We start from the raw sequence: 12,960 nt of genomic DNA, 5'->3' as shown, positions 1-12,960 counted from the left end.
TGCACACAACGCTCACCGTCTGACACTGACGGCGCTGAGCTAGGACAGCCAACTACGTTTAGCAGCGCTATTATCAAGTGGAGACGACAGCGATGAAGGCGACGATCTTCAACAGCAATGACGACAACGGGGATCCCACTCCAAACGACAGCCCCGAGCTCCCGCTCGGGTCCCCTTTTATCCTTTTAGCGTGGCCTTGCTCCGGCCCGGCCACGCCCCCCTTCTGGAACCTCTAGCTGGCTCTCGACGTGTCCCTTCCGTAACCTTTCCCCTAGATCCCTCTCGGGTCTATCACGTGGCCTGCTGTCAGTCAGGGCTGCTACAAGCTGCAGATCCCCTTCCCTGCCAGCAGCCAGCGCTATGCTACGCAGTCACAAATTCGATGTCACTACACTTGTGAAACTGGGGCAGCGTGTACGCCCTGTGTGACATTTGTGAAATTAAATGAGAATCTGCCCCCAACATATACCCTGCAACCCCACTCGGAATGATGTGGATTATCGTTGTCATAGTGGTCACAATCATCATTGTTATCATCATTGTTATTTTGGTCATCATAACTTTCGTCTCTATCATCATCATCATTAATAACCAAAATATTTTGAAGGAAATAATCGTTTTTGAATTTATATGGCGTGAAAATTCCTCAGTAATTGAAAGCGCTCTACATCACATCTTATCTCAAGCATCCAAAGGGCACCCCTAATGGCAGCTATCCCTACGCAGCACATGTCAACTCGGCAGTAGTGGCCTGTAAATGGCCATTATTCTGACATTTGGGGGGGCAATGATTGCTCTGTGTAATTCCAAATGAGTAAAATATCGGTATTTTTTTCGAATCTTGGCAAATTTGGACCATGACACCAGCACACTATGCAGCTGACTGGATTTTATGTTTTTACAATGCGCATTGTCATTTGGATCATCAACATGCTAGTCACAATCATCGACCCCCAAAAGTGTTTTTGTGTTTAGTTTGTTGTCCTTCGCCCACACCTCCTATTACCACGGTATGGTGTGAACGAAGTTAAACATACGTACAAACCAATAAACCTGTAATGTGAGGTTATATCTGGGTCGTTGACGGATTACAACGCGTCACAATGATTGGCTCTGCCGGTCCTGGTCCATAGCCAATGGGGGGAAGCCTAGGGGCGTTGCCCTGACGTAATGGAAAGGTGACAGCTGTTGTAGAGGATTGGTTCTGCTGGCTTTAGCCACAGCCAATGGGGAGACGAGTCAGGGGCGTGGTCCCGGGAGCCTACGGTGGAATCTGGAATATTCCATAGAGGCTAACCAGGATTGGTGGAAACGTACCGCGTGACCCAGGTATTAAATAGGGGTGGAGACAAACAACACGTGGTCAGAACTGGAACGAACGAAGGAGGAGGCCACGCAAGAGCGGGGGTCCAAGTTGCCACGTGGCTGCACGCATCTCTCTCTCTCTATCCCTCTCACACTGCCTGTCAGCAGCGTGAAGGAAGTGCTGTAATGGAAAGCGAATAAAGACCGGATTCCAGAAGTCGCCTCAACGACCTTTATTACAAACCGATAAAGAATTATACATACAGATGTGAACATCATAGTCATCGTCGCTAAGCTATGATCTATCAACGGCTGGATGAAGGCATCCACAAATCATCACTATCCTTCATGGTCCACAATGCGACAATCCATCTGGCTCCTGAACACAAAGCTGATCACATCGCTCCATCTCTGTGGTGTACGTTCCGTAGTGGTGTGTACGTCATGACAACCAGCCATCATCCCCATTTGCAATGTGCCCTGCTCAAGTCCCACTATTAGACCAAAACACAGAGATTACTCGCACATGTACCCAACCTGTTTCTGGCGCCTATTACCCCGGCATATTATGTTTGCACTTGTATTTTTTATTTGCATGTGTTTTGTTTACGCACGGATCTCCCTTGTAAAACTGGCTTAACGGGACCATCCGTGTAACAAATTAAACAAATTCAAACCTACTTTTCATAATGCCCAATATGACGTCTCTATTTTGTATACGTGCCTCTCTACCATGCTTCGTTGATAACCTTTCAGCTTTTATTCCATTTTCTTCATTAAGTGCTTGTAAAATCACTGTTATATAAAAGCACTATGTTACTGTTATATCAGCAACATAGTGATGCCATAAAAGAATATGTGCAATGGGAATGTGGTCCTCTTTCGCTCTGACTTGTCCTTAATTGTGTGGGTTTGCATGTGTGTATATATACTTTCTGGTTCTGATACACGGTGATCCTTTTATGGATACCCCACTAAAATAGTCATCATCACGGTCCATGGCGCAGCTAGCCCTTAAGTGTCTGCTGCAAAGTTTGTCATTTATTTCCACTTTCCTCTGTCTCGTGCCAATATGATCAGGCAGTGCCACAACTTTCTGCCACCAATCTCTTCTTATGTCGCCAAGCCATTCTCTGTCAGGTCTTCCTCTCTTTCCAGTTCCTTCCATTTTTCTGAACAAAACACTTTTAATTTAACCTTTTGTTATCTATCCTACATATACTACATACGTGTCGCACTTTTGATTAGCACGCTCAGCTACGTACAGTGCTAAAGTTGTTCAACACACATAAATAGTACCAGTTTCCTCTAAAAAATAGCAAGATATTATAGAGAAGTCAAAGCCTGTATTTATCTCCCACCAAACTTTTGAAATATTTCATGATTCTCCTTGGAAAGATATGGACCCATCGCTTTCACGACATTCAATCACCTGTTGAGAAGGTCGTTATAAATCAGTGGGGTATCTATAAATGGATAACTCTGTATTTCTACTTTTGAAAGTTAATACAGGACTGTTACTATATGTTCCATGTAATACTTATCTTTGCCATGAACTGTTGATATTCAATGGGTTTTGATACAGTACTCCGATTAGCAGACACCTCCGATTAGCTTAGTTGGCTACTTACGGTGCAAAAGAAGTTCAACGTACATACAGACACACGAATTTGTTCAAAAACTCAACACATTTGTCTATAGCACTGCTCTAAATAATAATACAAAATATCGAATTAAGTAACATTTAAGGCAAGGGGCTCTTCTTCTGCTTTTGAAGAGCTATAAAGAAAGGGCATTACCTAAAATATGACCTATTATATCTATTTTTGTTATTTGAATGCGATTAACAAATTAATTTACTTTTTTGTATTAATTGTGCTTTTGTGCCGCTGCCAAATGCGGTATCACTCAAAAAACTGATCGGTTTTATTCAACATCTGTGTCACTTCGTGTCTTGTGTTTTTATTTAAATTATGATCATCATTATTATTATCGGGGACTGATCGTGGTCCACCATTGTGCGATCAGAGCTTGGGGATGTGAGAAACTTGACCACGAGCCAGCTGCGAGCCGACCTCAGGGACCTGGAGAAGTTCACCAACTACAGCCTCCAGGTGCTGGCGTTCACTCGCGCCGGAGACGGAGTCCGGAGCGTGGCCACCTTCGTCTGCACGCAGGAGGACGGTACGCACGGTGCTCCCACCACAGACAAAGATTTCCCCGTGTGGCCAAAACAGACTGTTGGGGCAAGTGCCCTTAGCGAGTGGCACCTGTGAGCGCGAGCACGGCGCACGAGGGGGTGGGTGGCCAGCACCACGCACGGCCGCCTTTGTCTCCCCAGTGGCGATGTTTAGTTGCGGGATTGCCGCAGTTCCACATCGCACCAGGTACTCATTTGAGGCTGAGTCGAACTAGGGGAAGCCCAGGACCGGTTCAGATAATTGTCAGTGGAGTTGGTCGTGAGTGGGAATCGGTAGTGCAACGATTAGCGTGCTACCACTCCCCACATGACTCCATTGCAAAAAACAAAGACAAAGATCCCCCCCCGTATAGCCTTACCAGACTATAGGGGCAAGTGCTGTTAGCCAGAACGGTACACGAGAGGGTTGGTGGCCAGCACCGCCTTTGTCTCCCCAGTGGCGATGTTTACACACCGCACCGGGTACTCATTTGAGGCTGAGTCCACCTAGGGGAGGCCCAGGACCGGTTCAGATAATCGTCACTGTTGGTGTTGGCCGTGAGCGGGAATCGAATCCGGGTCGCTGGGTTCATAGCGCAGCGCGCTCACCGCTACACTACCGCTCCCCACTACTTATTTCAGGCACACACATGCACTGGCTATGTAAAAATACAAATGTAAAGGTGTAGCCCTGCACTTAATTCTAGATTTGAAGCTTGATACAGCAAGCGTGCTGTGAGGGTTCCACCTGAAGACGGAAGCTTGTGTTGCCTCCGAAACGTCGTTATTTTTATTTTATTTTTTATTTTATTTTACTTTTATTAATTTTAATTTTTTACCTACGTGACTTTACCGAAAAAACCTAAGAATATGAGCCCTGCACTTGCTTGCTCACTCCACTGCTGGTGGAATGGCCTCCACTAACTTGACGGTGCTTTGGAGAGCCCCTTTTCAAATATGTTTCTGGCCTACTCTTCAACGCTGGTCAGACGTCTTGGGAGAGATGGGAGTTGCCCACACTTTACCCCACGTACTGAGCTTGCCAATCGACTAACTCTGGTTGAGGATTTAGAAAAGTTGTTTCATCTCCCACGGGGGGGGAGGCGGGGGGAGATGTACTGGAACACGCAACCTCTGAATTCTTCTTGGTTTTTTTCTGTAAAGTCACGTAGAAGGGAAATAATAAAATAATAAGAATAAAACATAATAAAATAATTCTCACGACGTTTCGGCCACAACGCAAGCAGCCGTCCTCAGGTGAAGAACAGGTCTGTCGGAAAGACAGCGTCTGAACAGGTCTGAACAGGTCTGTCTTTCCGACAGACCTGTTCTTCACCTGAGGACGGCTGCTTGCGTTGTGGCCGAAACGTCGTGAGAAATATTTTATTATATTTTATTTTTATTATTTTATTATTTCCCTTCTACGTGACTTTATCGAAAAAAAACCAAGAAGATGAATCCCTGCAGTCACGAAAGCTTTAAATCGAAACCTCTGAATTGCTCGTCCAGTGTGCTGACCATTACACCACGGAAACATCCCCCTGCAAGTACAATCTTTTCCTGGACATCTCTGGGATGGAGCTCTATAGCTCATCGGATTCCTCCAGCGTAAATGCAGATAAGAAAGGAATAATATGAATTCGTGAGAGAGGTGTTTTTATTTCATTCACTGAAAGCTTTAACCTGGAGAAGGCCTTCACGTAAAACATCTCATGTGCAAGTGGGTCCAGGGTGTCAGGTGACTCGTACGTCGAAGACACGTGATGAGACGTATACACAGAGATTGGGTGGACATACTATATTTATACGTGTGAAGAGATCGTCAAATTTTTAAGAAAGGTATTAGAAAACGTCATTAAATATTCTTAGGTTTTTTCGGTAAAGTCAAAGTAAAATAAAAATAAAAATCACGACGTTTCGGAGGCAACACAAGCTTCCGTCTTCAGGTGGAACCGTCACAGCCCGACAGCTGTATCGTGCTGTGACGGTTCTACCTGAAGACGGAAGCTTGTGTTGCCTCCGAAACGTCGTGATTTTTATTTTTATTTTACTTTTATTAATTTTATTTTTTTACCTACGTGACTTTACCGAATAAACCTAAGAATATAAATCCTTGCAGTCACGAAAGCTTCAAATCTAGAATTAACGTCATAAAATTCACAATATGTTAGTTTTTGATGGTCACCACTAAGATGAATGCATTTTACCTATTACATTTTAAATTATAACATGAGGTAAGACCTTCATATGTTGCCTGACATTGTGTTTATTTTACTATTCTAATTCCTCCAAATTGTATATACCAATACACATCTCCTTAATATCTTTGTTTTAAAAGGTAATATATTTGTCGTCTGGGTAACACTTAACTTTATCATTATCTATTGCTACCCAAATGGGTATCGATACTAATTAGGACGCTATCGATCAAGGTCATCGGTGTGTGTGTGTGGGGGGGGGGGTTCGGGGGGAACGGTTCAATTCTAAACGTCCCTCGGGAGCTATGGCACTCCCGCAACTAATTGCTAACATCTGCCCTACCCCGTGAAGCCCCGTTGCTGCTCGTGCACAGGTGCACGTTAGCAGCGATTGTCGAGCATATTGGGAGCAGCAGCAGCAGTCGTAGTCTTCGCAGGGCGCGTTTTTAGCGCGCTTCAAGGAGCGGAGGCGAACACGAAGCTGGGACGATAGGCCGACTCATCGGGCATTGCCCGTGATGGGCGCGAGCCTTCAGAAACGATTGCCGATTCGAAACCCGGATTTTCACTTTGCCCTGCATCCCGACGATCGGTAAAGGAATGCAACAAATCCTGTGTGAAACACATGGCTTTTGGGGAAGCCCTGCCGTGCTGTGGGATAGGAGTGGCGTTTATTTAGTTTTGTTTGGGGGGGGGAGTGGGTCTGCATGGAAGCGCTTCATGCCGCGTCATGCAAATGAGTGCACACAATGCAATTTAATCAGCGAGATTTGCCATTTAAGAGTTATTCAATCAATGTTATTGCTCGCAAATGAAGCCTTTGCAGCCAATCGATACGGGTTAGCTGTGCCGCGGTACGACGGCGCGTCTCCGATGTGTAAATCTGGGCACGGTCCGCTGAGCTCCAAAAGACCGCAATCATAACCGAATTGCATGAAAGTGCGAATCGTAATTGGCACTGCGCAGGCTTGATGAGGCGTCTTCTGACCGAAGAGCCACCTGATTCGCGCAATCACAGTGACTGTGAAAAGACTGCCAAACAAAAATTCTCCCCGGTCTGAAACGCAGAGGGTTTTTTTTACTTTACTTAATTTGTGACAGTGTTACAAGCCAAAAAAAAAGTCTAATTGCACTCATTAATTTACATTGTTCTTGTAGTCCCCTGTCCACCTGCGGCTGTTAAGGCTGCACCTGCTTCAGCCAGCAGCGTCGTGGTGTCCTGGCTTCCACCCGCCAAGCCCAACGGGATCATCCGCAAGTACATCGTGGTGTGCGCCTTCCCTTACGTGCCCCACCCCGTAAGTCCGGAACCCCTCGAAGCACGTTGATGATGCACTTTCGTGAAAAAAACACTCGGCATCACAAGTTTATACATTTTGGCCATGCCGACACATCAGGGGTCAGCAACAGGGATGAAGTGGCATTGACATCGAAGCACATTAAATCCGCACCGGCGGTTTGAACGGGTCACATTTTTGTCCACGCAGACTGGAATTATTTTTGAGTTTGGCACAGAGGTTTTTCGCGACCAATATGATCAATAATAGAGGTTTTTGGGTTAGACCACGTTAATAGAAATGTGTCGTTAAACCCGCCAGCACCCGACACAGCCGATTAGTAAGGTTTCTCACATACTAGTTCAGCACACCGGTGTGTTGAAGAGTAAACCCACAACATTTATTCTCCAACAGACCGGTGTGCTGAACTAGTAACGAATTGGCATGTTTTGTTTATGTGACAAACCTTAATAATTGGCTGTGTGTCGGGTGGTGGCGGGTGTAACGACACATTTATTTTTACGCGATCTAACCCAAAAACTTCTATTATGGAATGATTTTTGAGTGGGGTTCCACTCTATGTGTCAAAAACCAGACCTTTATCTGAACTGGGATATTCTCTCTATCAAAAAAATTCTCAGTGAGAAACCTGGCAAAAATATGTGCGCGTATGACTCAGTTCTGTCACACTCTCCTAGTTTATCACGTAGAAACGGACAGCCGTGTGACCATGTGTAAAGGAATGTGCTGCTCATTGCACCTATAACATTTCTTCCTGTAATGCTGGATAATTACCCTCATACACAAAGACAAAAATACCCTTGTATATCCTGTAACAGAATTTTGGGGAAAGTGCTGTTAGCTAGCACCTATGAAGGTTGGCACAGCACACGCGGGGGTGAGTGGCCAGCACCACCCCCAGCCGTCTTTGTCTCCCCAGCGGCGAAGTTTACACACTGCACCAGGTGATCATTTGAGGCTGAGTCGACCTAGATGAGGCCCAGGACCGGTTAAGACAATCGCCACTGGTGTTTGTCGTGAAACGAGAATCGAACTCAGGTGGTCGGGTTCGTAGCGCAGCGCGCTAACCGCTGCACCACCCCCCCCCCCAACACCCAACACAGTACATAGAAGCATACACGTTTGATGTGTGAGACCCGACGCTTGATTTTGAATGCCACACTGGTGGCTTTGCTTCTATGCCACAACACACCTGGACGTCCGTGAACAAAAGTTTCGTAGCCCATCGGATTTCCTCCAGAATAAACAATTATAGTGACAAATAAAGATTCCTATTATGGTTCTCTGAATGATAAGCAGTCACTTTGATGCAGGCAATCAATGCCCTTGTGAAATTTGCATGTAAAACAAAACACCTGCAGGTTGTTTTTCATTTGCAAAAAACGCGGCACTTATTTTAATTGGACTATTTTACATGCCGCGCGTCAAACAAGACTGGTCAGTGACGACAGGTAGCTTTTTGTTGCCCCTCCGCAAGTCAGCTGGTGGCATGAACATTTTTTTATTGTATTTCCCACATCTTCATATTGCGCACCCATCAATTATTTAAAAAGGGCACATTTTAAAATGGATGCCGTAGGTTTCTCTGCGCGAGGACTTACAAAAAGGGAAAATAATGAAGAGCCTGAGCGTCTGTGTGGACACAATAGTGGCATGGAGGCAACCCCTGAATGTTGCGTTGAGATGTAGCAGTTAGGCGCGTTATATTATCAACTGTTTTCTGTCTAATAATGTAAATGTGCTCATTATGAGATGAAAACCATTAATTGGTTTCCTTTTTTTTTTCCTTGAAATTAGTTTGGCATTCTGGGCCAAGGGTGAATCCGTTTTCTTATAGATTACAAAAAATTCAACCGCAAGCTGATGTCATAATAGCGTGCGCGGTGAATAATTACGCGAGGCAGTCATTTGGGTTACTTAACGATAGCACACACTGTAATTTGGAAATAATTTTTTGACACTTGCCTCTGGTTCTAATGAAATACGTCGCAGATTTGTCAAGGTCAACAATAGGCCTCGTGTAATTGTTGGTGTCTAAATGTAATCACCGTTGAATATGAGCGTGTATACCTCTCTGTTCACGTTGTGATATAAAAAATAATATCTATCTTAAAACATTTCAAGACAACTCGCGCCCCTACTTTCTCTGAGTGCTGACGAAGCAGTTAAATTCACCACAATCCCTGACAGCCACCACGTAAGATGAACTTCATCTCAGTGTGGCGTGGTAACCCTATGAGAGTGTTTCCCATATAACTCATACGATGTCCAACAGCTGCAGATTTGAATACCTCTCGCCATGAAAACAAAATGACCTTGAGAATGAAGGGCTTTGAATTTACGCGTTATAATTGTCCTAATTTATTTTTTGTGCAGGTGAGATATATATGAAAAAGCGGTGTTCTATAGTCGAAAAGGTTAACTGGCGCGATTCCAATGTGGTTCAGGCTTGGAAGGAATTGATTTGAAAGCTGTCCGTGTCGAGTGGGATTAAATCGCATTACTGGCCACTACTGGGTGACCTTGTATTCATTAAATGGGGCTTAGGGGAAACGGGGAGTAATATTTCTACAACGTAGTGACATTAAGACGTGAAAATCCTTGGGGTTATCTTGGACGTGGTTGCAGAGGTTTTCCGTCTTCGAAATGACTTTAACTTGAAATATGCCGAACTCATTTGTTATAAGACAAATCTTTTTAATAATGTCCACATGCATTATTTAAAACAACATATTTCATAAGTTGAATATAATCGGTCTAATATATTCATACCATTGTTTAATACTGTACTGTGTACGTCTTAACGTTTTAAATGTACTGTTTTGCACGCTACTTTATTTTAAGTGGCGTGACAATGCATGAGCAACGATGAACTCTGGTGGGTTTCATCTTCTTGGTTCTTTCGGTAAAGTCACGTAGAAGGGAAATAATAAAATAATAAAAATAAAACATAATAAAATAATTAAAATAATAAAATAATTCTCACGACGTTTCGGCCTGAGGACGGCTGCTTGCGTTGTGGCCGAAACGTCGTGAGAATTATTTTTATTATGTTTTATTCTTATTATTTTATTATTTCCCTTCTACGTGACTTTAACGAAAGAACCAAGAAGATAAATCCCTGCAGTCACGAAAGCTTTAAATCGAAAAATCTGGTGGGTTTGTCACAACTTCGTCTTGGTCACGCTAAAGTCCAGCCAAATGTAATTTGAAACAAGGACAGTGCGATGCTAACGGCGTGGCATTGTGCACACATTAAAATGCCAGAGGACGTGTTCTTTTTCATGTATAATTGATTCATTAGAGTGGTTTTGCAACCGCATATTGTCAACATAGCCCATCAGTTACAAGTCGACAAAACAAAAGCTTTTTCGCGTAATTTTCTGTGACTATGATTTGCAATTTTGGGCCCCGTGATTTTACCCATTCATTATTAATTTGCACTTACTGAATCGTGGTTAAACAGTAATGTGATGGTTTATCTTTGAATAAAAAATGTTATTTAGCTAAACTGTGAACTAAGAGAAATGTACATTTATTTATTTTATTAATCCAAGAAAGCATCACTGAGTCTGCAGATGTTTATTTTCAGGAGGGTTATGCATTGATGTGTTTTTGAAAGTGTTTGCATTCTAGCAAATATGAATACATCTGTCAAACACTTGTGATACCAAAGAGCGTTATATATAGCTACTATATATATACCTGTTTGGATGAGAGGAAAAATGTTTAGCGTACTGCAGACTGAATCTTGCAACCTGAGTTTAAGACCTGGCCACAGATAATATTAGTGGCAAGTCACGTCTGAACTGGTCATGGCGTGTTCCCATTCACCAACCCGCAATCCCAGGGTGATCAATTATGGTCAAAAACCCTCAGGACTGAGAGTGCAGATAGATGGGCCTCTAAATTATTCTGAGTCTTCTTCTTATTATTATTTCTACAGTTAATCAGCGAGTACGAGGTGAGCCCGGAGAGCACCCACCACTCCATCAGCAACCTCAGCCGGCACCGCCAGTACAGCGTGTGGGTGGCGGCGGTCACATCGGCAGGGCGAGGGAACAACACGGAGAGTGTCAGCGTGGAGCCGTCTCCGAATGGTATAGCACACGACACTTCGTTCAACGAAATCGCCCGTGCATTATTTACTCATCTATTTACTTTCCTGATTTATCAGCTGGTCGGTTCATCGAGCCGAGCCATATTGGCGTGCGTGGGTAATCGCCGCGCGATTCCGCCCGTGTTCCGTTGCCGTGCTTTAGATGGGTGCCCCTTTGCGTTGTGCGAAATGTAACACGTAGAATTGCGGCGTGCGGTGACATCGCCACGCTTTTTCTCGTCCGCCCGTGCGCATTCCATTCAATTGAATTCATTATGCTGCACGTAAAATTCTATACACACACTTATGAACGCTTATGAAATTTCACGATGAAAATAATTAGATACACAAGGGAATCCATATTTTTTTTTTAAATTGCATATTTATAAAAGTATTCCCTTGAATTTTAACTAATCATTTCATTTTGATTACAGATAGGGCATTCATTTTAATCAAAGCGATGCCACTTGCTATTGATGTCTGAGCATTCGGTTACCCATCAAAACGTGAACAATAGATGTAGTGGTGCTCTGCATAGAAAAGAGGATCCTCTCAGATGGAAATAAGGCAGCACAGTTGGAAATTATTTGTTCATTCATTGAACGACCGTGTCGCTGCGGTAGCGGCGGCTACAAAACGATGTGTTCTCAATCCCCGTAGCCTGGGCTCATTTTCAGTCGCCATATCCTGTGAATTTCTCCCCCAGTAAGTTCCTCTGCCTGAAATGAACGTCTATTTTTAGATACTGGGTTTATTTTTTTTTTGGTGAGCCTACATTGACTCTTTTAGGATACTCAAATTTTGACCAATTTTTTCGGTTTTACTCTAGGAGAGCATATGGCCATCCTTCGGTCTTTACTCGCTCTTCAACTTATGTGCCCTCAACTCTTTTGGCAGCTCCTGCTCGCATCTTGTCCTTTGGTGGCCCCATCTCCTCGCCGTGGATGCGTGACGTGGAGCTCCCATGCCGCTCTGTGGGGGAGCCCACACCTGTTGTCCGATGGACGAAGGAAAGGTGGGCCTCATGAATTTTATGTGTATCCATGTGTGTATGTATGTGTGCTTTATCAGTGTAAGAGCGGTAGTGCAACGGTTACCTCGCTTCACTACAAACCCGGCGACCTGAGTTTGATTCCCGCTAACGGCCAACACCGGTGACAATTATCTGAATCGGTCCTGGGCCTCCCCTAGGTCGACTCGGCATAAAATGAGTACCTGATGCAGTGTGTAAACATCGCTACTGGGGAGATAAAAGTGGCCGGGCGTGGTGCTGGCCACCCACTACTTCGTGTGCCGTACCGGCCTTTAAAGGTGCTCGCTAACAGCACTTGCTCCAACAGTTTTGTGCTTAACCATCAAAGTTTCAGAGGTGGCCTATATGCTAAGCTGTGTGTGTGTTCACACGTATGTTCTATTTTTTTAATCGATTATCTGCAAGAAGAATTCCAAAGCTTTTAAGAATGAGGCGTTAAAAATCTTCACTTTAAATGTCTTACTCATATACGATATCAAACTCGTCCAATTATTTCTTTTTCCTGGAAACATTTTTGTGTATCGCTATTTTCAAAATATCCAACAGAAATTACTGGCTCAGAGGTTAAAGTGCTGCGCTGGGTGCCACTGAGATCCTGGATTCATATTCGTGCAGCTGCCATAGATTAAACAGGGGTTCTGAAACATAATGTGCCTGATCACCAGCGTCTGCACAACAAAAAGACACCATATAAAATGTAGCTTTGCACGTAATTTGACAATTCCAGCTCTGAGAATTTAAAATATTTATTTTGACTGTCATCTGATGAATATAACTCCGTTGCATTGCCAATAGGAAAGTAAAGTAATGGCCCCCACTTGAGTGTAGTTTTGTGATATCCGCTTCCA

At 44.0% G+C, this 12,960-nt stretch overlaps 1 protein-coding gene across 1 annotated transcript in view; it reads left to right on the top strand.

Annotated features, from left to right (window-relative positions):
• LOC144728500 (cell adhesion molecule DSCAM-like) overlaps positions 1–12,960 on the top strand; it is a 197,878-nt gene that overhangs the window by 148,003 nt on the left and 36,915 nt on the right. Inside the window, 4 exon segments of the mRNA XM_078607988.1 lie at positions 3,334–3,489; positions 6,841–6,980; positions 10,927–11,080; positions 11,977–12,094. Of these exon segments, the coding sequence (XP_078464114.1) occupies positions 3,334–3,489; positions 6,841–6,980; positions 10,927–11,080; positions 11,977–12,094 (568 nt within the window).

Source organism: Lampetra planeri, chromosome 29, assembly GCF_965212315.1.
Source record: "Lampetra planeri chromosome 29, kcLamPlan1.2.h2, whole genome shotgun sequence".
In the NCBI taxonomy this organism is placed as follows: Eukaryota; Metazoa; Chordata; class Hyperoartia; order Petromyzontiformes; family Petromyzontidae; genus Lampetra; species Lampetra planeri.
The sequence above is the reverse complement of the archived record's forward strand: the minus strand, read 5'-3'. Positions and strand labels throughout refer to the sequence as shown.